Source organism: Hemiscyllium ocellatum, chromosome 12, assembly GCF_020745735.1.
Source record: "Hemiscyllium ocellatum isolate sHemOce1 chromosome 12, sHemOce1.pat.X.cur, whole genome shotgun sequence".
Lineage (NCBI taxonomy): Eukaryota > Metazoa > Chordata > Chondrichthyes > Orectolobiformes > Hemiscylliidae > Hemiscyllium > Hemiscyllium ocellatum.
Genome location: NC_083412.1, coordinates 22,257,187 through 22,284,042, shown reverse-complemented (window position 1 = coordinate 22,284,042; position 26,856 = coordinate 22,257,187). Strand labels below are relative to the sequence as shown.

The following is a 26,856-nucleotide window of genomic DNA, read 5'->3' as shown; positions in this document are numbered from 1 at the left end:
GAGTTGAATTCTGTGATTAATTCTGATGCTCCCTTTTGTAAAGATCACTTATTTTTGGGATTGTGTGGATGAGAAAAGGGATGGAGATGCTGCATTTAAACAGGGAAACTGGAAGATATTGCAGTATTGAACCTAGTTACTGGAACATATTGTGATTTATATCTACAATGTTGCCTTAGCAAAACAGAAGGGAGAGAATGCTGAACTCGTTGGCTTTGTGCATGTATTCAGGACAGTTTTGACTAGAATTAGTCCTTGGTTTTCTTTTTTCAGTTGGCTATTCTTGTGGGATTAGAAGGCTCAGAATGGTAAACCACTTGATTGGTTCTTGGAAAAGTAATTACATCCCTGTATTTGGAGAAACACCTAGTTTGCAAGGAGAAAGCACCTCAATCTCTTGCTACTCTCAAGTGGAAAAGTTACAAAAACATTTTCAGAGCTCTTCTCATTCACCATTTTGTCATAAAATGCTCTCTGTAAATTGCCCATTGAAAGGATAAAGAGAACACACTTTGAGATATTGAAAGGAGCAGATTCTTAACCAATGAATGAAAGTCAACATTGTTATGTAAACAACCTCATCTCATCAACAAAGAATCTGAAGGATGTGAAAAAAAAACATTTTGATGCCTGTGATCAGAACTGCTGCTTTTTGGTTTTCTACTCCGTACAATACCTATATCATGATGTTGAGGTGCCGGTGTTTGACCGGGGTGGACAAAATTAAAAATCAGACAACACCAGATTATAGTCCAACAGGTGTAGCTTTTGAAGCGCTGTATCTTCATCAGGTGGTTGTGGAGCAGAATCATAAGACACAGAATTTATAGCAACAAGATTGCAGTGTTGTGGAATGTAATATTAAACGGGTTTAGCTTAAGTCTTTCACCTTTTAGAATGATCGTGTTAGTTTCAGTTCCTTCATATGTAAATTCCAGAACTACTTTTAAAGTTACATTCTCAAGGTAGCTTTAACAATAGATGCCATCTCAGCTCACAATACATTGAAGGTGTGAAGTTAAGGTCTGACTGTGTCCCAATGTTCAAACTGGTTTTATTTCTAGAGTGGGATTTACAGAATCCTACATAGATTTATAGAGTTTTTGAGCAAAATAAAATGGAATTCTGCAAGTACAAATTCACCCCACAAAGTTTTATGTATGTGTGTGTGCAGGGGAGACAGTGAGAGTGTGTATGTGAGGATGTGGGCACCTTGGACGTAGGAAAAAATGGCTGAAGAAACTGCGCAAAATGGCTTCTGCATTGTTAAATTTCACTGAACCAGACAGAAACAAGAAACCACAGACTGATGAAGATCTGAACCCCCCCAGGGGGTCTCTAGGTTCCCTGATCGGTCAATAAACATACCTGTAAACAACTCTTTGTCAATCTCACAGGTAATCGTTTATTCTTTGGTACGGCTGGGTCGGTAGAATCTGATGACTAAAGGTTTGCATAGGGTTTATATACATTGTTCATAGTCAGACATGGAGCATGATTGTGTGATTGACAAAGAGTCATTTACAGGTGTATTTATTGACCGATTGCAGCATCAAGAGGACCCCCCCCTCCCCTACTGGGTTCAGGTCTTCATATGGAAGTGGGGGGGAGGTGAGTGTGAAAGAGTGTAATTGGGTGTACGTCTGTGAGTGGGTGCATGTGTGGGTGTGAGTGGATGCATGTGTGGGTGTAAGTGTGAGTATGAGAGAGAGCTTCTGTATGAGGGTGGGGTCACCTGTAGTAGACATGAACCAAGGTTCCTGGTTGAGGTCATCCCCATGGGTTCTGAGCTTGGATATCAGCCTCTGCTTGGCCAGTTTGCATTGTTGTCTGTTCTGAAGTCTGCCTTGAAGGATGGTCCCCTGTCAGTTCCAACATGCCACAGAGAGAAAGTGTAATGATCTCCTCAGGAGACCGGTTACCCTTTGTTGTCCAGTACTTCCTGGGAGCTGAAGATCTACGTCATGTTCTTCCCAGCCAACAACACATTATTGATGAGGATGAGCATCTCACCAAGATTTTCCCCACGCCTCCAAATCTTGTCTTTAAACAACCACCAAACCTCAGACAGATCATTGTTCGCAGCAAACTTCCCGGCCTTCAGGACATCACCATACAACCCTGTCACGGCAGATGCTGCAAGACATGTCGGTGTCAACTTGGATACCACCATTACAGGTGGGCACACCTCCCACCAGCTATGCGGCAGGTACTCCTATGACTCAGCCAATGTTGTCTATCTCATGCTCCAGGTGGGGATGCCCTGAGGCATGGTACATTGGGGAAACCAAGCAGAGGCTACAGTAGCGGATGAATGGACACCGCACAACAAGAACAAGCCAGGAGTGTTCCCTTCCAGTTAGAGAATACTTCAGCGGTCCGGGACACTCTGCCTCGGACCTTCGGGTGACCATCGTCCAAGGTAGACTTCAAGATAGGCAACAACGCAGAGTGGCTGAGCAGAGGCTGATAGCCAAGTTCAGTACCTGTGGGGATGGCCTCAACTGCTACAGGTGACCCCACTACACTATACATTCTCTCACACACGCAAGTGCGTGCACAAGCTCTTCTACAGACCCCACTCTTACACAGACCCTCTCTCATAAACTCACACTTGGACCCCCCCCATATTCACACCAACGCATGCACCCTCTCACAGACTTATACCCCATTACAGGCACACACACATGCGCACGCACTCTCACAGACACTTGCAGTCACCCGGTCTCCTCTACACGCACACGTACGTAAGTTTGTGGGGTAAATTTATACTTGCAGAATTACATTTTATTTTGCTCAAAACTGCATAAATCCATGTCCGATTCTGTAAATCCCACTTTAGAAATAAACTCAGTCTGACCTAACATTGGGACACAGTCCGACCTTGCTTATGTGAGTTGAGATGGCATCTATTGTTTAAGCTATCTTGAGAATGTAACTTTAATCTGTTGCTATAAATTCTGTGTATTTTGATTCTGCTCCACAACCAGCTGATGAAGAAGTAGTGCTTCAAAAACTAGCGCTTCCAAATAAACCTGTTGAACTGTAACCTGGTGTTGTCTGATTTTTAACTATATCATGTACCTTTGCATGTGTTTGTGTCTGTATGGGATTTTTATAAAAGGGGTACAGTTTAAGTCATAGACTTAAAAGTTAGCGAATCAGGTTTCTTTCTTGCCATTGATTTAAAACAGTTTGATTAGAATAAATACCTCTTATCTTGTTGACAAACAAATATGGTTTGCATATTTTCTTAGCCTGAATTAGACAGGTAGAATTGGGCAATTTGGAGGTTTATTTAGTTTCCCGTCACTGCAGACTCTAGGAATAGTGAGACTTGATTCCAGTGTATTACCTCAGTGAGTGGTGATGCCTTCTATAGATCTGCATTGGCATATTTCTGGTAGTTCTTGCATAACTTTCATAACTTAGATGATTGAAGTCATTAGTTGGGGCTAAAGAATGGGAGGTTTTAATTAGCTAACTGATCCATTGGCTTGAAGACCATATTTTGCAATGAGTACGACACAGAAGTAAGACTATTTCGATAGGTATTGAGAAAGGATAAATTCTAATTATGTGTGTGTAATTTTAAAGTTGCTTCTTGGTGCATATGACCTTAATCACAGTCTGCAGTTTATGGAAACTACTCATAATAAAATTTTGGCTTATGAAATACTATAAAATGTGACACTGATTTGTTTCTTACTTTTCAAATTTGTTTATTTGCAGGTGAACCGGAGAAAATTAAGCAAACAAAAATGCCACTGTTCAAATCACACAAAAGTCCAGCAGACATCGTGAAAAATCTCAAAGAGAATATGGCAATGCTGGAGAAGCAGGATATTTCCGACAAAAAGGCTGAAAAGGTATGCAATGTTGCTTGAAAAGGTGCTGTCATGTGGGAGTAATGTTGTTCTATGCATGAGTGAAAAAACAACAGTTGTGTACTTGAAAGCTGACAAAAGAAATTTTCCAGTATCCTTGTCATGTCATTATCAAAGTACCAATATTCGAGAATTGAATAATTAGGCATGTTTTTATGTCAGATTTTAAAATATTTTGTTCAGGTTTCATGGAAGAAAAGAACTTGCACTATATAGTGCTTTTCCAGTGAGTTGCTTTAAATATCAGCAAATAAGGCAACCATATATCAAGTTAATAAATGACTGGCTATTAAGTTTTTTTGATCATCACAAACATCTGATATGTCAAAAGTAGCTGAATATTTAAACAAGTCTACATTGTAATCCTGCACTTTGCAGACCTGCAGTCCTCACTTTCTCCTAGACTGTAACCCAACCAGTCAAGTCTGTTGTCTCTATTCAATCTTGAAAATTGCAGGCATTGGTCATAGCTGCCTTAGTCCCGGAGGACCATTACACTATGCTCTCATTAGAGAGAGTTGGTGATTAGTTAGACCTGAGGGTGAGAGGCAAGGTTGACAAGGCAGGAGTTTCATGGTGATCTTAACCCTCATTTTGCAACACAAGCCAGTAATTAAGTCAACTGAACTAATCAACTCCCATTGCAACTATTGTGACTCTGAGAGGAATGCAATGGAAATTGAGTCCCAGTATTCCATGAACTGTCCAATGTATACATGTCGTAATTAATCCTCAAAGTGACACATTATTTAACTTTATTGCTATTACCTAGACAAAACAACTTTCAGGAGAAAGTGAGGACTACAGATGCTGGAGATCAGAGCTGAAAATGTGTTGCTAGAAAAGCGCAGCAGGTGATCTGCGCTTTTCCAACTTTCACCAGGTTTCTATAATCAACACAAAAATAACTTTTGTTTAGAACAAACTTAATCTTTAAACAAATTCTTTAAACAAGTGCCAAAATCAGTTAATACCTAAGCTGCTATGTCCTCCTTAATTCTTACACATTCATACACCGGATAAGACACGGCTTTGCAGATATATTGTTGGTGATGAAATGGGTAGAATGAGTTGATCTCTCAGTTCCTCTGATTTCTTGTTGAGGAAATCAACTTGTCCTCTGGGATGAAAGACCCGCTACTCCGATGGAAGGTCATTAGATCTTTGGATGGTGTCAACAGTTCTGCATTTGTTTAGAGTTTGAGATCAGGATTACTCATGTATAGAATTTTCTGTCTTGCTATTCTTGTAAAATTGTGTATCTGAACATGATTGTTTTGGCTCATGAAGGTCTAAAGGACCTAAAATTACATGTCATTTTGCGGCTAAACTGCTAACCACGTATTGTCCTCGTTTATTCAGATAATTGAAACTAATTTCACGTTTTACTTTTAGCATTTGAAGTGATATCTATGGATGCAATTTTTTGAAGATCTAATCAATTTTTATTACATGAAATTTGGAGAATTTATTTTTGTTCCTTCCTGATATTTCAGTGATTGACTTCTGAAATTCCATACTTGTTCAACAAAAACTGAAAATCGGTTGCTTTGGTCCTTTATACAGGCTGAGATATTAATAATATTAACAGTCTGTGTGAAGGTAAAAATTCAGTTCTTCAAACTGATTGTGCATTGAGTTCCTATTCTTGTCAGACCTGGTTCCCAGCAGTAGGTTCAAGAACAATATTTGAATGCATTGTGTACATCCCGTGGGCGGCACGGTGGCACAGTGGTTAGCACTGCTGCCTCACAGCGCCTGAGACCTGGGTTCAATTCCCGACTCAGGCGACTGACTGTGTGGAGTTTGCACGTTCTCCCCGTGTCTGCATGGGTTTCCTCCGGGTGCTCCGGTTTCCTCCCACAGTCCAAAGATGTGCGGGTCAGGTGAATTGGCCATGCTAAATTGCCCGTAGTGTTAGGGGTATGGGTGGGTCAGTGTGGACTTGTTGGGCCAAAGGGCCTGTTTCCACACTGTAAGTAATCTAATCTAAAACCTGCCTTTTGCTTGAGCAATTGTGTTTTTGTCATGGGGAATTTAAAATGGTGATGAAAGTTACTTTGAAAACGTTGGTGGGGCCAGGGAGTCATCTATTCTTGTGTACTGTTGGTTCTGATAGTGCCATTCTCGTGTTAGAAGAAAATTGTGAAATAGCTGCGCCATTTAAACTAATGGGGCCAGAACCCCATACATGGACGGAAAGTTCGTGTTCTACAAGGTCCAAAGTCTTCAATTGCGTTGAAACAACATGCTTTATAGCAGAACTGACTGGTATCTAAGGAGCAGCTCCTACATTTCCCAGACTTTTAGGCTAGTATATTTCTATCTATTTTAAACTTAAAATCTTTTGGTTAGTTTTCCTTCGATCATCTGTTGCTGGCATTTTAAATATTGATTCACTGGCATGTTTTTAGGTGGGACAACAACTTTTTCTAGATCATTTAAGCACTGAGACTAACGTCCTGTCAAAGGGGTAAATGAACCTAAACATGAATGGGTGCAGTTAGCTGAGTAGTTCCTTTGTAGACCTGTTAATGTGAATTATTAACTTAATTGGTAGAACTAGATGGCTTTTGTGAATGACTTCTATAATTATATGGAATAAAAATAAAGATATTTTGCAGTCTTTCAATGTGCAAAATTTTCCATGAAGATAATTAATTGTATATGAAGTTTCTCTTAAAATGTAGTCCTCAAGTTCTGAAACTAGCAAAGCACTTGTGGACGCAGAAAATCTGAAATAAAAACTTAAGTGCAGGAGACAATCATCATCCATGGAGAGAGAGAAACTGAGTTAATCAGGTTGATTCCACCCTCTTTCTCTTCTCTCCACCCCCCCCCCCCCCCCCCCCACACACACACACACACACACACACCGCCACCACCACCCCCCCCAGCTGAAAGACTCTAGTAAAGTGGCGGAAAGACATTATATGCAGTAACAGGCTGGGCATCAAAATGATTTATTAGCTGCAGTATGTTCCTAGTATATTTAACCATATAAACAGCAACAAAAGGATTTGTTTGAATAACAGAATATGACAACTGAAAAACAACAGGTTGCAGTAAAACCACTCTATTCACAAATTCAGTTTGAAATATAATGTCATTTGTAGTTTTAAAAATTGTTTTTCAGAGAATAAATCCTAAACCTCTACACTACTGAATTGTGCACGACTGGTAATTTTACTGGGAACCTGTGTATGTAATCGCAAAACTTTTGCCACCAAATTTGTCCTCTGTCAAGTAGAAATTGACTTGGACTAAGTCAGTGAAATAATAATATTTAGCTTCCTGTTAGGTGACTAAATGTGAAGGAGACCCTAAGTTGTGGCATAACGTGATAAATCTGAAGATTTGCATTTGTACATTGTGTGGATTTGGGTATTCTGCCTGAGTGATACAGCTAGGTGGCTTGTGAGACCATTGCAGACAGCAAGGTGGCTGAATTTTAACTGTTGAGGGTCTGGATTCAAACATAGGCTAGATGTTTAAGAATGAGAGTTGATGCCTGCAGAGTGGCAACATAGCCTCCTGTGTGCTGTGCAATGTTATAAGTTGCCTCTGCAACTGATGCTACTTGTTAGAGTCATACAGTCAGAGATGTACAGCACGGAAACAGACCCTTCGGTCCAATTCATCCATGCTGACCAGTAATCCTCACCTAATCTAGTCCCATTTGTCAGCACGTGGCCCATATCCCTCTAAACCCTACTTATTCAAATACCCATCCAGGTGCCTTTTAAATGCCGTAATTGTACCAGCCTCCACCATTTCCTCTGGCAGCTTATTCTATACACGCACCATCCTCTGCATAAAAAAGTTGCCCCTTAGGCCCTTTTTATATCTTTCCCTTCTCACCCTCAACCTATGCTCTCTAGTTCTGGACTCCCCCACCCCAGGAAAAGACTTTGTCTATTTGTCCTATCCATACCTCTCATAGATTTATAAACCTTTATAAGGTCACCCCTCAGCCTCCGATGCTTCAGGGAAAACAGCCCCAGCCGATTCAGCCTCTCCCTATAGCTCAAATCCTCCAACCCTGGCAGCATCCTTGTAAATCTTTTCTGAACCCTTTCAAAATTCATAACATCAAGTAGGAAGGAGACCAGAATTGCATGCAATATTCCAACAGTGGCCTCACCAATGTCATGTACTTTGTGGTAGTTAAATGTGGTTAGTGTCATTGGCTGTGTTGGGACAGATGGGGATGGAATCAATGGAATCATTGATGGATCATAAGTGCTGGAAGATGATGTATGAGTCACCAATGCCAAAAGGTTGAAGAGAAATAACTTAGCTGTCGTGATGCTATTAACAACTTGGAATACATGTGCCTCTCTAAGAAGAAACGATGTAGCTTCATCTCTGCTTTAAATCGTGTCCCCCCCCACCCACCCCAAAAAAACCATAATCTAGACTCCTCCACATCTACTATTTAAAGACCCATCATAATCTCAAATTTGGTAGAAGTCACAAGTTGACTGCTTTTGGAGGAAGGGTAATTACAGTTTCTTTCAAAGGAGTAAAGCTAAGATTGGGAAGTAGAATATTCAGCAAAACAATGGCTTTTTAAGAATACAGTTATGGGGTGTTTGGCTGAGTCAATCCTTCCCTCAATCTGGTGCCTTTTTGGAGACAAAATAGTGAATCAATTTGTGGATGTATCTCCTAGAGAAGGTGCAAAACATGATCTACTCTTGATAAGGGAGGGTAGGTGGCTGGAATATCACTTGGGGACAGTGACCATCATTTTATTAGTCTTAAAGTAGTGATGATAAAGGATAGGCCAGATCTAAAAGTTGAAGTTCTAAATTGGAAGAAGGCCAATTTTGACAGTATTAGGCAAAACTTTAAAAAGTTGGCTGGTGGCGGATGTTCACAGTTGAAGGGACGGCTGATAAATGGAATACCTTCAAATATGAGATAATGAGAGTCCAGAAAGAGTATGTTCCTGTTAGGGTGAAAGGCAAGGATGGTGGTGTAGGGAATGCTGGATAATAAGAGAAAGTGAGGTTTTGATAAAGAAAAAGAAGGAACAATATGTCAGGTATAGACAGCAGAGGTTGAGTGAATCCTTCAAAGAGAATAAAGACGGTTGAGGTGGATGCAAGAGGAAAATCAGGAGGCAAAAAGGTGATATGAGATATCTTTGGCAAATAGGGTTAAGGAGAATCCAAAAAGCATAATTATGGAGAGAATAGGACCCCTCAAATATAAGCAAGGCAGGCTATGTGTGGAACTGCAGAGAATGGGGGAGATACTAAAAAAAAATTTTGCATCAGTGTTTATTGTGGAGAAGGACATGGAAAATACAAAATGTGGGGAAATAGATAATGAACACTTGAAAAAGATCCATCTTACAGAGGAAGAGGTGCTGGATGTCATAAAATGCATAAAGGTGGATAAATCCCCATCATAGAGATGTACAGCACAGAAACAGATCCTTCAGTCCAACTCAACCATGCTGACAAGATATCCTAGCCTTCTCTAATCCCATTTGCCAGCACTTGGCCGATTATTCCTCGAAACCCTTCCGGTTTATATACCTATCCAGATGCCTTTTTAAATGCTGTACTTGTTTTCCCTGAGTATTGGAAGCTGAGGGGTGACCTTGAGGTTTGTAAAATCATGATGGTCATGGATAGGATAAATAAACAAGGTCTTTTCCCAGGACTCCTTTGTGGGGGATTCCGGAACTAGAGGGCATAGGTTTAGGGTAAGAGGGGAAAGATTTTTTAAAGGGACCTAATGGGCAACTCTTTCATGCTGAGGATGATGCATATATAGAATGAGCTCACAGAGGAAGTGATGGCGGTGGGTACAATTGCGACATTTAAAAGACATCTGGATGGGTATATGAATAGTAATGGTTTAGAGGGATATGGGCCAAGTGCTAGCAAATGGGATTAGATTAGGTTAGGATATCTGGTCAGCATGGATCTCTGACTCTATGACGATAATTAATTAGCTCCTCACACTTGGCATCAAAAGAGGGAAGGACAGGAGCAAGACATCAAAGAATGTAATCTGTAACAAAGAAGTTTCATGCTATATATGTCTGATCCTGGAGTCTTCTATAACTTGCCAGTAGAGTGACAGAAATGACAATACTTGAAGTTATTTGCCAGGGAATAAATGACATAATATTCAGAAGATCAGGCAGCATCAGTGAAGAAAGAACGGTGTTTCTCTGCAAATACTAGCTGAATCTTCCCACCATTTTCAGTTCTTTTTAGTTTAACTTTTCAGCATTTACTATATTTTGCCAGTGAATTGTGAAACTTGTGTATCCCAACTTCTATGACTATGGTGTGCATCACAAAGATTAGTGACGGGGATCAGAGGATGCAAGAATACCATTGAGCAATGATAACTGAAGCAGAGCAGATCGTTAGTGAAACAATGAATTCAACAATTTTGTGTTGGGCTAAGTGACAAGGAGTTGGGCATGAGTGGTTGTGCTTGTGAGAAAGTTGTGTTTATGTAAATTTCTTCCTCTCCACTCCAACCCCAATCCCTTTATAGTAAAAGTTGTGAATACAGAGATTAGAGATGAGCCAGAAATTATGAAAAGGAAAGATTGAAAACAATTAAAAGTGGTCTTATCATTGACATTTTTAGTTTAATCTGGCTGGGACTAGGGGACATTGGATCAGGATGGTAAAATCAAAGAGAAGTGATAGGGTTGGGATAAAAGTGAGTAGGAATTTAAGGGTGAAGTTTTGCAGATTAGTCATTCTATGTACAGGCCAGAAGATGAAAATGGAAAAGTGATTTCAACAAAAATTTGCCAAGAGGCTTTGGGAGGGTGACATGGCATTAAGCCAAGGTAGTGGTTTGGGCATGGAAAGTTTATTTGGGTGGGGTAAACTCTATAAAGAGAGAGAATGAAATATTGCAGATGCTGTCAAAAGGGAGTGTGAGAGTTTGTGTATGCTGAAAAATGCGCTTTTTTGTGTCAACTACCTACAGATTTTGCTGCAGTTTAGAGTTATATTTCTGGTTTTGGGGTTGACACAGGATCATGGACCTGTGATTGAATCAACGCATGATTTTTATAATCAAATTACTTGATTGCAGGCAAAATTTTCTTGTTTTCACATTCCTTCTGTAATATTGCAACAGGACAAAACTTGAGAGCTTGGTCAGCTTTGTGTAATTAATCTAAAGTAGCTTCTGTTTTGGGTGTGTCTTAGCTCTTCTTTGTCCTTTTGCATATTCTTGTTTAAAATAGCATGTATATGTGCAATCACACATCCATTTACATTTGTCTGATAGGACATTGATAACTAGCATTTATTCTGCACCATGGGAAACTGACCACTATTTAGTTCAAAATGCTAATAGTACTGTTGAGTAATTTTTAAGGAAGTAACACCTGAACATTTTTTTTTAAATTGTAAAAATTACAGGTAGTTTCTCTTTCATTTGGAATCGTTTGGCCTCAGATATTAAAGCTGGTTGCTGTCACTTAAAATAATTTATGTTGGTTGTTAAAGACTTAGAAATAAAGCTTCAAGAGTCTTGTGTGATCATTTTTAAGGCTGGAATTTAGGAACAAACAATTGTGAAGGATGGACAGAAGAAAGCACTAGTATCCCCCACGATTGAGATGTCGTTTTAAGTTGGTGAGATTATTGGCCGAGAAAGCCTGCTTGAGTATAATGCTACCCTGTGTTGAATTAGCACTGCATTGTAAATCAATGGATGAATAATATTTAAAATTAAATAAAACATTATGAAGGGTATTTTAAAAATATACGTAAAGGTCTTGTTTCTGCAGACTGTAGGTTTATTTAGTATTTCACATCCTGAATTTAGGCCCACTCCCCACTAATTGATTCCCATATGATATACAAGGACTGATAACTCAAATAAATCAGTTTTGAAAACTGAGTGCTGTCATCAGAAAATTAGGAATAGGTTAATGTCAGTCGATCTGTCTTGAGTTTGGTTCAGAGATATAAACAACAACTACATTGCCTTATGTAGAGGATCATCCCAAAATATTTCATTACAAAAAACACGGTCATATGTACCGTGGGTAGCCAAACGTTCTGTCAATGATGTGAGTTGTATGAGAGGTTATATTGGAGGTGAAGAAACAGATCTCCAATGGAGGCACCAATACAGCAAAAGGCCTAGTTATTTCACATGGTTTGAAAAACTGAGCGTTCAAAGAGAGATTCAGTGGAATTGAGTTACGTACTAAACATTGGGAGTGGCAACAGCTTTCAATCGCTGGAGCGCTGGGACCTGTTCTGGAGGACATGTGTGGCATGTTTCCATCATCGCAAAAGGAATTTAAATTGAAGGAATAAAAAATAGCTCAAATTAAAATCTAGAATCCGTAATGATGACTATGAAAACATTGTCTTAAGAACTCATGTGCTTCACTAATGTTCTTCAGAGAAGGAAATTGGGCATCCTTATCTGATTTGGCCTAAATATGATTGCAGACTCACAGTTGACTCTTAAATGAACTCTGAGTGGATTATCAAGGCATTTAGTTCTAGAGCACTTGGGACAGGGCAACAAATCTGGCCTTGCTAGCGATGTCAGCATCCCATGGAAGACTACATTTTTAAAAATGTGTTTGAGGAATGTGGATGCCACTGGCCCAGACAGCATTTGGTGTTCATTCCTAATTGTCCTTGAAGATGGTGGTGAACCACTGCAGCCCATGAGCTGTTATGAAGGGAGTTCCAAGATTTTTACTTGGGCCAGTTACAGGCAATTACTGTCTAAAGTTTGCTTAATGTGTGATTTGGAGGGGGAATATGCTGATGATGGTGTTTCCGTTCATCAGCTATCCTTGTCTTTTTAGGTGGTGGAAGTTGCAGGTTTGAAAAGTGTTGTTCAGGTAGCCTTGGTAAGTTGCAGGAATGCATCTTGTGAATAGCTGGTTTGCTCAGTTGGCCAAATGATTGCTTTGCGATGTGATGTTAGTCCATGTTCAAATCTTGTGTTGACTGAGATCATGCAGGCCTCACCTGTTCAACCTCTCCCCTTCGCCTGAGGCATGGTGATCTTTGGGTTAAACCAGCATCAGTCATCTCTCTGTCTCTCTCTTTTTCTCTCTGAGAGGGCAGCACTAGGGTAATTTAGGCCTTTCTTTTTGGTCGTGTTGAGAGTGTGCAAGTTGAAAGTGTAGGATGGGGTTGACGTGGGCTGTTTTATCATGAACCTTGTTGAGATTCCTGAGTGTTGAGTGGAATTTGATTCATCCAGAGAAATGGGGGGTATTGCATCTCACTTCCAATTACTATTTTGAAGATGGTAGGTAGGTAGTGGGCAGTTAGGAGGTAAGTTACTAATTACTTCAAAGTCTCTGACCCATTCTTAAAACTGCTGTATTTATATGGCAAGTCCACATCCATTTCTGTTCAGGATGTTGATAGTGGTTTCAGTGATAGTGGTAGTAATATTATTGGATTTCAAAGGGAGGTGGTTAAGTCGTCTTGCTGGAGATGGTTATTGTGTGACATTTGTGTGTACAAATGTTACTTGCCAATTATCAGCTGAAGCCTAAATGTTGTCCAGGTCTTGCCACATATGGACACAGACTACTTCAGTCACTGAGGCATGGTGACCGATGCTGAGTATCATCCGATTTGGAAGGTCTTAGTTAAAGGTGGTTGGGCTGAAGAACTCCTACATTGGTGTCCTGGACTGAGATGATTGAGCTCCAACAATAGCCATCTTCCTCTTAGCCAGGTATGCCTGCAACCGGTGTAACCAACCTTGATTTCCTCTGACTTCAGACTTGCTCAGGCGCCTTACTGCCACACTGAGACAAGTGATGTCTGATGTAAACAGCAGTCACTCTCACTTCACCTCTGAAATTCAGCTCTTTTATCCATGTTTGGGCTAAGGTTTTAACAGCTGAGTGACCTTTGTGGAACCCAAACTGAAGATCAGTAAGTAGGTTGTTGCTGAGTAAAAGTAGCTTGATATCACTGTCAACCACCTTTCTATCACTTGGATTATGATTAAGAGTAGATTAAATAAATTGTAATTGGCTGTGTGGTATTTGGCCTGATGTTTGAGGTCTAGACATGCATTTTCTATGTTGTCAAGCAGGTGTTAATGTTATAGTTATCCTGGAACAGCTCTTCTGCAGGGACATGACTAGTTCTGTAGCAAAAATCTGTTGTCAGAAGCATAGATATTGCAGTACCCAATGCTTTCAGCCATTTTTTTGATAATATGTGGAATGATTTGAATTGGCCATAGATTGGCATATGCATTAGCAATGGCCACTGATGAAAGTCAAGATGGATGCAAATTATGTCTCCTTCTCTTTTGCACTAATGTGCAAAGCTCCCTCATCATTGAGAATAGAGATATTTATCGAACTTCTTCCAGTGAGTTGTTGAACGATCCACAGCCATTCACTACTGGATGTGCCAGGATCTGTTTTGTTGTGGGATCATGTAGTATGGCATGCAAGTAATCTTTTGTAGCTTCACTAGGTCGATAGCTCATTATTTAGATATATATGGTGCTGCTTCTGCCAGGCCTTCCTGCACAGTTTGAATTGTTAGATGTTTGTGCTATTTAGCATGGTGATGGTGCTGCAGATCATGGAGAGTAGCTGAGCATGAAGATTGCAGAGCCGTGCCCAGAAAATCTCCCCATTCTGATGGAAAGGAATCCAGACCAGTTTCAAGTCTAGTGCTAACAAAGCAACGAAGAGTAGGGGCCTTCATTCACTCCCTGAAACTGTTGTAGGATTGTAAGGTGGTCAGTCCTATCAATACTGTCATGGGCAGATGCATCAATGAGGGGGGATTTGGTGTGGATAAGGTCAAGTAGGTTTTTCTTTCCTCTGAATACCTTGTCCTCTGTTGCCAACCCATTTGAGCAGCTACCCCCATTAGGATTTAATCAGCTTGGTCAGTAGCAGTGCTACTGAACCACTCTTGGTAATGGACATCGCAGAGTAAACAGGTAGGAGACTGGAAGAACACAGCAAGCCAGGCAGCACCAGGAGGTGGAGAAGCTGATGTTTGGAGTCTAACCCTTCAACGTTGGCTTCTCCACCCTGGTGCTGTGTTCTTCCAGCCCCCTGCCTGTCTATTTTGGATTCCAGTGTTCGCAGTTTGTTTCCACACCTAGAGTACAATCTGGTCCCTAACTACCCTCAGCGATTGTTCCAATTAATGTTCACTGTTGCAGAGTATTGAGTTATCAACTGAGGAGTGGGATTGATGGGTTGTAGTAGGTGGTAATCAGCAGTCGGTTTCTTTGCCCCCATTTGACTTGATGCCATGAGGCTTCATTGGGTCTGAGTTAACATTGAGGACTCCTAGGCAATTCAGTCCTGAGGTAGAGCACTGTTGCTTTATCTGGGATTTGTCTTACTGGTGGAACAAAACATATCCAGAGATGGTGGTGATAGTATCTGGGCCACAGTAAGATATGATTTAGTGAGTAAGACAATGTTGGGGCCTTGCCAGAGATTTCCTCAAAGTGGTCGGTGAGCGAAGAATTTGTATAGGTTTGTCTGTAGCTCCCATTTTAATTTTCGGGTGTGTCAATTTAAAAGTACACAGTGTAACTTCATTTTAAACAGGATGGAAGGTTTAGTACGCTGTGATTGTTGAAAGTTTTATGTAAGCAAAACGTGTTGAAATCATTAGTTAAAACACAGAGTCATAGAGGCGTACAGCATGGAAACAGACACTTCGGTTCCAACTTATCCATGCTGACCAGATATCCCAACCCAATCTAGTCCCACCTGCCAGCACCCGGCCCATATCCCTCCAAACCCTTCCTATTCATACACCCATCCCGATGCCTCTTAAATGTTGCAATTGTACTAGCCTCCACTGCTTCCTCTGGTAGCTCATTCCATACATGTACCATCCTCTGTGTGAAAACATTGCCCCTGAGTTCTCTTTATGTCTTTCCTCTCTCACCCGAAACCTGCACCCTCTAGTTCTGGATTCCCCCACCCCAGGGAAGGAACTTTGTCTATTTATCCTATCCATGTCCCTCATGATGTTATAAACCTCAAAAGGTCACCCCTCAGCTTCTGGCGATCCAGGGAAAACAGCCCCATCCTGGTCAGCCTCTCTCTATAGCTCAAATTCTCCAACCTTAGCAAGATCCTTTTAAATCTGTTCTGAACCCTTTCAAGCTTTGCAACATCATTCCAATAGGAAGGAGACCAGAATTGCACACAGTATTCCAACAACGGCCGAACCAATGTCCTGTACAGTGGCAATATGACCTCCCAACTCGTGTACTCAATACTCTGGCCAAAAAAGGAAACCATACCAAACGCCACCTTCACTCTCCTTTCTACCTGCGACTCCACTTTCAAGGAGCTATGAACCCGCACTCCAGGGTCTCTGTTCAGCAACACTCCCAAGCCCTTATCATTAAGTATATAAGTCCTGCTAAGATTTGCTTAAAACTAAATTAAACTCCATCTGCCATTCCTCAGTCCATTGGTCGATCTGGTCCAGATCCTGTTGTAATCTGAGGTAACCTTCTTCGCTGTCCACTACACCTCCAATTTCGGTGACATCTGCAAACTTACTAATTGTACCTCTTGTGCTCAAATCCAATCATTTATATAAATGAGGAAAAGTAGTGGATCTAGCACCGATCCTTGTGGCACTCCACTGGTCACAGGCCTCCAGTCTGAAAACAACCCTCCACCACCATCCTGCCTTCTACCTTTTGAGCCAGTTCTGTATCCAAATAGCTAGTTCTCCCTGTATTCCATGAGATCTAACATTGCTAACCAGTCTCCTATGGGGAACCTTGTTGATCGCCTTACTGAAGTCCATATAGATCACATCTGCTACACTGCCCTCATCAATCTTCTTTGTTACTTCATCAAAAAACTCAATCAAGTTTGTGAGACATGACTTCTCATGCACAAAGCCATGTTGACTATCCCTAATCAGTCCTTGCCTTTCCAAATACGTGTACATCCTATCCCTCAGGAATTCCTCCAACAACTTGCCCACCACTAATGTCAGGCTCACTGGTCTATAGTTCCCTGGTTTGTCCTTACCACCTTTCTTAAACAGTGGACCACGTTAGCCAACCTCCAGTCTTCCAGCACCTCACCTGTGACTATTGATGATACAAATGTCTCAGCAAGGGGCCCAGCAAACACTTGCCTAGCTTCCCACAAATCCTGCGGATGTATCCACTTTTATGTATTTCAAGACATCCAGCACTTCCTCCTCTGTAATATGGGCATTTTTCGAGATGTCACCATCTATTTCCCTACATTCTATATGTTGTGGTTCTATTCGCCGAGCTGGGAATTTGTCTTGCAGACGTTTCGTCCCTGGCTGTTCTCTGTTTGGCTTGTCCTAGAGGCATGGCACTCATCCACTGATTCAATCAACAAGCACGTTGACCTGGACCCAATATACCGGCCACTGCAGCGGACAGCTGGAACTGACAACCGGAAGCGGCAGATACAAATCACTATAAATGCCGGAGGAAACATCACAGAAGCACTTCACAGGAGGCTCCCAATCACTGAGGATGTCACCTAGACAGGGGACAAAACGTCTGCAATACAAATTCCCAGCTCCACAAACAGAACCACAACAACGAGCACCCGAGCTACAAATCTTCTCCCAAACTTTGAACATTCTATATCTTCCATGTCCTTTTCCACTGTAAACAATGTTACAAAATACTCGTTTCGTATATCCCTCTCTCCTGCAGCTCCACAAAAAGGCCATCTTGCTGATCTTTGAGGGGTCCTGTTCACTCTCTAGCTACCCCTTTGTCCTTAATGTATTTATAAAAACACTTTGTATTCTCCTCAACCCTATTTGCCAAAGCTATCTCATGTCCCCGTTTTGCCCTCTTGATTTCTCTCTTATGTTGGTATATCCACATACTGAATCAAAAAAGTTTCTTGTACACATTTAACAAATACCTCTCCATCTAAACCCTTAAAACTATGGCCGTCTCAGTTTATGTTCAGAAAGTTAAAATTCCCTACCATAACCACCCTGTTATTTTTACAAATAACAGATCTCCTTACAAATGTACTAAGATTTAAATTAAAAAATTCTTCTTGAGGAAGTTACAAATGAGATCGGTCTCTAAGATCATTGCAGGTCTGGCTTGCTTGAAGATCTTCTATGAGTGAAGGAATTGAAACTCCAGGTCAGTTTTAGAGTTGTAGAGATGAACAGACCCTTCGGTCCAACCCGTCCATGCCGACCAGCTATCTCAACCCAATCTAGCCCCACCTGCCAACACCTGGCCCATATTCCTCCAAACCCTTCCTACTCATATACCCATCCAAATGCCTTTTAAATGTTGCAGCTGTACCAGCCTCCACCACTTCCTCTGGCAGCTCATGCCATACGTGTACCACCCTCTGTGTGAAAAGGTTGCCCCTTAGGTTCCTTTTAGATCTTTCCCCTCTCACCCTAAACCTATGCCCTTTAGTTCTGGACTCCCTGACCCCAGTCTGTCTATTTATCCTATCCATGCCCCTCATAATTTTGTAGACCTCTATCAGGTTACCCCTCAGCTTCCAACGCTCCAGGGAAAACAGCCCCAGCCTGTTCAGCCTCTCCACATAGCTCAAATCCTCCAACTCTGACAACATCCTTGTTAATCTTTTCTGAACCCTTTCAAGTTTCAAAACATCTTTCCAATAGGAAGGAGACCAGAATTGCACGCAAAATTCCAACATTGTCCTGTACAGCCACGACATGACCTCCCAACTCCTGTACTCAATACTCTGACCAATAAAAGAAAGCATATCAAATGCCTTCTTCACTATCCTATTTACCTGCGGCTCCACTTTCAAGGAGCAATGAACCTGCACTTGAAGGCCTCTTTATTCAGCAACACTCTCTAGGATGTTGCCATAAAATGTATAAGTCCTGCTAAGATTTGCTTTCCCAAAATGCAGCATCTTGCATTTATCTGAATTAAACTCCATCTGCCACTTCTCGGCCCATTGGCCCACTGATCAAGATCCCTTTGTAATCTGAGGTAACCTTTGCTGTCCAATACACCTCCAATTTTGGTGTCATCTGCAAACTTACTAACTGTACCTCTTATGCTCATATCCAAGTCACTTATGTAAATGACAAAAAGTAGTGGACCTAGCACCGATCCTTGTGGCACTCCACTGGTCACAGGCCTCCAGTCTGAAAACAACCCTCCACCACCACCCTCTGTCTTCTACCTTTGAGCCAGTTGTGTATCCAAATGGCTAGTTCTCCCTTTATTCCATGCGATCGAACCTTGCTAACCAGTCTCCCATGGGGAACCTTGTCGAAAGCCTTACAGAAGTCCACATAGATCATATCTACCACTCTGCTCTCATCAATCCTCTTTGTTACTTCTTCAAAAACTCAATCATGTTCATGAGACATGATTTCCCATGCACAAAGCCATGTTGACTATCCCTAATCAGTCCTTGCCTTTCCAAATACATGTGCATCCCGTCTCTCAGGATTCCGTCCAACAACTTGCCCACCACCCAGCATTCCCAATACCTACCAGCTTTTCCTTTCACCCTAACAGGAATACACTTTCTCTGGATTCTTGTTGTCTCATTTCTGAAGGCTTCCCATTTTCCAGCCATCCCTTTACCTGTGAACATCTGTCCCCAATCAGCTTTTGAAAGTTCTTGCCTAATACTGTTAAAATTGGCCTTTCTCCAATTTAGAACTTCAGCTTTTAGATCTGGTCGATCCTTTTCCATTACTATTTTAAATCTAATACAATTATGGTCGCTGGCCCCAAAGTGCTCCCCCACTGACACTTCAGTCACCTGCCCTGCCATATTTCCCAAGAGTAGGTCTAGTTTTGCACGTTCTCTAGCAGGTACATCCACATACTGAGTCAGTAAATTGTCTTGTGCATACTTAACAAATTTCTCTCCTTCTAAACCCTTAACACTATGGCAATCCCAGTCTATGTTTGGAAAGTTAAAATCCCCTACCACAACCACCCTATTTTTCTTACAGATAGCGGAGATCTCCTTATAAGTTTATTTCTCAATTTCTCTCTGACTATTAGGGGGTCTATAATACAATCCCAATAAGGTAATCATCCCTTTCTTATTTCTCAGTTCCACCCAAATAACTTCCCTGGATGTATTTCCGGGAATATCTTCCCTCAACAGCTGTAATGTTATCCCTTATCAAAAATGCCACCCCCCCACTCTCTTGCCTCCCTTTCTATCCTTCCTGTAGCATTTGTATCCTGGAACCTTAAGTTGCCAGTCCTGCCCATCCCTGAGCCGTGTTTCTGTAATTGCTATGGTATCCCAGTCCCATGTTCCTAACCATGCCCTGAGTTCATCTGCCTTCCCTGTTAGGACCCTTGCACTGAAATAAATGCAGTTTAATTTATTAGTCCTACCTTGCCCCTGCCTGCCCTGATTGTTTGACTTGCTTCTGCTCTCAGCTTTATCAGTCTCAGATTGATCTCTTTCTTAGCTATCTCCCTGCCACCTCCCCCCCCCCCCCCCCATCTTACTAGTTTAAATCCTCTCAAGCAGCTCTAGCACATCTCCCTGCCAGTATATTAGTCCTCTTCCAATTTAGGTGCAAACCATCCTCCTTGTTGTTTCTACCCCAAAAGATATTCCAATGGTTCAAAAATGTGAATCCTTCTCCCATACACCAGCTCCTCAGCCATGGATTCATCTGTTCTATCCTCCTATTCCTGACCTCACTAAGTCTGGCACTGGGATTAATTCAGATATTACTATTCTTGAGGATCTCCTTTTTAAATTCATGCCTAACTCTCTCTAATCTTCCTTCAGAATCTCATCCTTTTCCCTTCCTATGTCATTGGTTCCAATGTGCACAATGACCTCTTGCTGGACCTTCTCCCCCTTGAGAACTTTCTGCACCCTCTGAGACATCCTTGATCCTGGCACCAGGGAAGCAACACACCATTCTGATTTTTTGCTGCTGGCCACAGAAACGTCTGCCTGGACCTCGGATTAGAGAGTCCCCTAACACAATTGATTTCTCGGAACCCAATGTGCTCCTCATTGCATTAAAGCCAGTCTCAATACCAGAAACTGGGCTGTTCATGCTACGTTCCCCTGAGAATGCATCACCTCCTACATTTTCCAAAACAGCATACCTGTTTGAAATGGGTATATCCACAGAAGGCTCCTGCACTAGCTGCCTACCTCTCTTACCTTTCCTGCAGTTAAGCCATCTATTTGACTTTATCTGAGACTTTTCTCCCCTTCCTCTAACTGCCATCCATCACATTTGCTGTTGCAAATTCCTCATTGCTTCTAACTGTCTCTCCAACCGATCCATTCAATCTGATAAGATTCGCAACCAACAACATTTATTGCAGATATAATCTACAGTAACCCTTAAACTCTCTTTCAACTCCCATATCTGACAAGAAGCACATATCACTGTACTAAAGACCATTTTTGCTCCTTCATAATCTCCTCCTCCAGAAAATAACACCATCTTATTCCTCTACGAAACACTGTCCCGGGTTAAATTGATAGTTATGGCTTATGTCTCTTCCTTAAACTTAAAATATATCTCAAAAAACATAATCAAGAAAGAACCCACTCTACTCACTACTGCAGACTTATTGTCGGTCCCACTTAAAAACAATACACTTATCTGCTTCTGTGCTGTGAATTTGCCCAAACAGTTCCTCCAAGATCAGTTGTGAATTTCACTGTTTGTTAATTTTCCCAGACGCACTCCGATGTCCATTGATATGACTTCTATCATCATAGGCAGTAACTGTGCAAGTTCACTGCTGTGTCAGTTTCTTTCTTTCTCTCTCTCCTGCACTGACCTCACCGTGCTTCCTTTGCCTGTATCTCTCCCTTTTAAAGCTGCTGTTGTTTTGACTTGACTTTTTTTTCCCAAAGTTCCAAAACAATGCAACAGTGTATAAAACATTAATTGCTGTTCCTCGAATTCGAGAACATCACCTCCAACACCTAAAATACCTCAATAAAAGAGCAGCTGTTACAACCAGAAACTTGTCCCATCCTCCAGAGTTTTGTTGGATGCACGGCCTATGCAGGAGAACAATTGGAGGCCATTTTTGTGGAGGGTCTTGGGAGTTGGTGCATTTCAGGGAGTAAGTGAAGGCCCCTACTCTTTACTGCTCCTTTAACGCTAGACTTGAAAATCGCCTGGTTTCCTTTCCAGCAGAATGGGGGGCATTAGTGGGCACCTTCCTCTGCAATTCCTAGAGTCAGCGAGCAAATCTAACTCTCCAATGCTGTTCACAGTTAGCTCCAGCCATCTACAGCTGAACTATCCTGCGATCTCTGCAGACTATTTTCCACTTCATAACTTCTCAAGTGTCTGCTTTCCCAGGATGTCAAATCCATACATCCATATTAAATGTTGGGTTAACTCAGGTCTGAGGTGTGAACCCATTCATTTGTTTTTAACCTGAGATAAGCATTTTACATATGGAGCAAAAGCTGAGTTCACATTTCAGGTTCAGTGATACTACTTCAAAGGTTCAAATGCTGACAGACCTGCTGAGGTTTTTCCAGTTTTTATTTTTGTTTCTGGTTTCCAACATTCAAGTTCTTTGTTTATATTTTTAACATTTCATATGTCACAACAATTAATTTGAATGGCTTCCATTCTTTGAGGCTCTCAGTGAATTAGGAAGACCCATTCACACCTTCAGGCAAGCCATTGTCAATGAGTTTGGTTTACCTCTTGTGGAAATATTTACTGAGTTTAAAAAAAACTTGTGATCCTTTTTCAGATGAGTACAACCTTTTTCCAATTACAGTTTGATCCAGAAAGTTGATTTTTGGGAGCTTCTTTCAAGATTCTGTGTCAATTTTTAAGATTGCTGAGCTTTAAAATATATGATTGTACAGAATTAAAAATCACACAACACCAAATTACAGCCCTTTTGTGTGATTTTTTAACTTTGTCCACCCTAGTCCAACACCGGCACCTACAAGTCATGATTGTACAGCTTCGTGATACTGTTGCTTTACCAGTCTGTGGGACAGTGCACTCAAGTTTTGGCACAATCCTCCATGTTATTAGTAAGATGGACTTTGCAGAGTTGGTGGGATTTGATTTTCTATTCACGTTTCAGATGCCTAGATTGTTGCTGGGTGGTCCATCCAGTTTTACTCGTTCCTTTAGTTTTGTTTGATATAACCAAATAACTTGGTAGGCTGTTTCGGAAGGTATAACATGGAGGTCAGATAATAGTGGATTTCCTTCCCTAATTTTGGGATGTTAGTGAATCAAAAGGGTTTTCTATGAAAATTAAAGATTGTTTCATTACTGATGCTTGATTTTGACTACAGATTTTACAATTGCAATCCGATTCCACCAGCTGCCATGGTCAAATTTGTACCAGTACCTCAGGCGTGAGTCTGGACCTCTAGATTACTTGTCCAGTGACATTACCATTCTGCCACAATTTACCCAGAGTGACCATGAAGCTGCAATTTACTTATACTTGCAATATTGTACACTGTTGTTACTGCTCACAATACAATCTTCACAATTTGTTTTACTTGTTCAGAGGATAAGGGCATTGCAGGCTATGCCTGCTTTTATTGTTTATCCCTTATTGCCCTACAAAAAGGTAGTGGCGTGCTGTCTTCTTGAACCATTGCAGTTCTCGACATGTTGGTATACCCACTACATTGTTAGGCTGCTTTCTCATTAAAGATAGGTGACCAGGTCATGATTTTAACTTGTGGGTCACCTTGCCTGAGATGAGAGGGTGATGTTGAGAAGGCAGGACCTCCATGTTGACTTCTGCATTGCAAATGTGGCTGAAGTCATCGTGAAGGTCCCACCTTCTCAACTTTGCCCCTGCCTGAGGCATGGTGACTCACTGGTTAAACTTGCAGCCAGATGTTTCTCTCTAATGAGAGAGTCGCTGTATGATTCTCTGGTACTATGGCAACTTAATGTTGTTAGCAAGGGGGGAGGGGAATTCCAAATTTTTTGACATTGGGACAATGAAGAAGTGGTATTATTTTGATGTGACAGTGCGCCATTTGGAAGGAAGCTTGCAAGTTGCGATACCCTGATGTATCTGCTTTCTTTATCCTTCTAGGTTGTAGAGGTCATGGGGGGGGGGGGGGGGGTGAAAAACTGATGACCGAATGACCACTTTGTGGACCACTTTCAGTCAGTCTGCAATCATGACCCTGATGCTTGCCATTTTAATTCTTCATTTGCTGTAACACCAGTTTCAGTCCTCTACGTTCTGCAGCATTCCTGTGAAATTCAATGCAAGTGCAAGGAACAACTTCCTCTTCTGATTAGGCTTAAACATTAAATTCAAAACTTTCGGTGTCCCATTTTGATTTGGGTTTTCTTAAGAATTTTATTTTTCATATTTTTGCTTTTGGACAGAGGAATTCATTATTCTGATATTGAGGTAAAGCTGACCAATTTTCTTATTCTTGACTTTCACTTCCTCTGCTTTTTGTTCCATTATATCTTTGTCATTTAATCCCCTACCCTTGGCCCTATCCTTGATGAGACCTATTTGTTTTCATCCCGACTTTTGATAGCAAAAAAGCCTATCTTCCTTGAGTTCTGGAGAGTCATATTTGACTCTAACATAACTCTATTTCTCTCTCCACAGGAACTGACACACCTGCCATGTATTTTGAGTACTTGTGTTTTTCACAGAATCCCTACAATGTGGAAACAGGCTATTTGGCCCAATACGTCCACACCGACCCTCCAAAGAGTAATCCACCCAAACCCATGCCCCTACCCTATTACTCTACGTTTACCCCTGACTAATGCACCTAACCCACACATCCCCGAACACTATATGGACAATGTAGCATGATCAATTCACCTAACCTGCACACCTTCGGATTGTGGGAGGAAACTGGAGCACCCAGAGGAAACCCACGCAGGCACTGGGAGAATGTGCAGATTCCACACAGTCAGTCAACTGAGGCTGGAATCAAACCCGGGTCCCTGGTACTGTGAGACAGCAGTGCTAACCACTGATCCACTGTTCCGCTCATAGCACAGTGACTGAAAGGAAGCATTGCATGAAAACATTTATTTATTTTTGCTGTTGTGGTTCCTGTGAGATGAATTACTCACCACCTGCTTTTCTGGAGCATGGTAAGGATTAAAGAGTTTGATTCTTTGCTTAAGAGTGTGGTGCAAATGTTAAGTGGATTGCGAATTGGTCTGGTGTGATTAGACTATTTAACAACGCTCCAATGCAACACCACATTGTTTTTCTGTGCATGAGATGTGCATGATTTCTCACATTACTTTTAATTATATTTAATAATCTGTTCAGACATGTTATGACAAACCTCTCTGGCGAGTAGGGCTTACACCCAGGTCATTTGGCTCAGAGCTGAGGATACTATCACTGCGCTGTAAGATTCCTTCCCATGCTTTAAAATTGGCTGATCCTCCTAGAAAATGGAGAGGGTATATGCCTTTTGTATTGTAACATTGCATGATAAGTAGATTTTTTTTCTGTGGCACCAGACTTTATGCAGCAACTAACATATTTTTCTGATAAAAGTGTAATATTACTCTTGATCATCTAGAAATAAAGACATGACAACAGATAACTTCTCCAGCTCAATTTGATGAAGGTATCTGAAAAGTATTACAATGCATATCTTGACTATTGTGATTTGTCAATGATGGTATTAAATATTTGGAAATGTTGTTTACTGCACTAAATATGATCCTATAAATTAGCGATTTCAGATCATGACTTTCTTGGTTTATTTTCTGAAATTAATCTTACAACTGGGAGAACATTGGAGGTCGAGGGATGACTTCTATCGATTTATGAAAGCATGAGGGGCATGGATAAGATAGATAGACGAGGTCTTTTGCCTGGGGTGGGGGGTCCAAAACTGGAGGGCATAGGTTAAAAGTGAGAGGGGAAAGATTTAAAAGGGACCTGAGGGGCAACCTTTTCAGAGGATGGTGCGTGTATGTAAAGAGCTGCCAGAGGAAGTGGTTGAGGCTGGTATAATTACAATATTTAAAAGGCATTCTGGAAGGGCATGTGAATAGGAGTGGTTTAGAGGGACATGGGCCCAGTGCTGACAAATGGGACTAGATTAATTTAGGATATTTGGTCAGCATGGTTGAGTTGTAGTGAAGGGTCTGTTTCCATGCTGTATATCTTTATGACACCATGACTGCACAAGTGCAGTAGATGTATCTCCAGAGTTTTTCCACAAGTTTCCTATTTTGATGTTTCATTGATTTTTTTTTTTAAAATGATTTTCATTCCCATCCAGTTTTTGCTAATTAAGCTATCTGCAACTGCACCTTGGAGAGAAGATTAATTCTTTTGTTTTTAAACTTTAGGCCTCTGAAGAAGTATCAAAATGCCTGCTAACCATGAAAGAGATTCTATGTGGTACCAATGATAAGGAGCCTCAGACTGAAACAGTTGCACAGTTGGCACAGGAGCTATACAATAGTGGATTGCTGATATCATTAATTGCACACTTGCAACTGATAGACTTTGAGGTAGGTAATACTGAAGCAGGAGTGTGTTTTCTCCATGTCTGTTTTATTTAGTGAACTGTTTCAGAATAGTTAAAGTTTAAAACATTGGTCTGTTTTGTCTGATATTTAAAGCAAAATTGATCTGCAGTTTACACTTGCTTTTGGCATTGAATTTTATCTGCAGTGGAAGGTGATTTGCTAAAATTTAGGCTCCTTTACAGTATGGGAAGTCACTTTTTAAATTGCAGATCCTTCATGTAACACACAAGCTTTGTCACCTATTCTGTCTGATGAAACTATCTTGCTTTTAGGAGTTCCGATGTAGTACAATTCAGATACATTAGGGATTCTTTGAGGCAAAAGCAGGATGTTGCTGCTCTTGCCAAAGTTTATATTTTATTCTCAATATACACCACTTGTTTTGTTTCTTCTGAAGTTGACAGCCCTAAACGCCTGATTATTTCTCTGGAATTTTGCACTTCTTATATCTGTTA

The 26,856-nt window shown here is 41.1% G+C and overlaps 1 protein-coding gene across 1 annotated transcript in view; it reads left to right on the top strand.

Annotated features, from left to right (window-relative positions):
• Window positions 1-26,856, top strand: part of cab39l (calcium binding protein 39-like) — a 78,525-nt gene that overhangs the window by 20,881 nt on the left and 30,788 nt on the right. Inside the window, exons 2-3 of the mRNA XM_060833381.1 lie at window positions 3,733-3,869; window positions 26,219-26,383. Of these exons, the coding sequence (XP_060689364.1) occupies window positions 3,762-3,869; window positions 26,219-26,383 (273 nt within the window). The 5' untranslated portion in view covers window positions 3,733-3,761. The remainder of the gene's footprint in view (window positions 1-3,732; window positions 3,870-26,218; window positions 26,384-26,856) is intronic.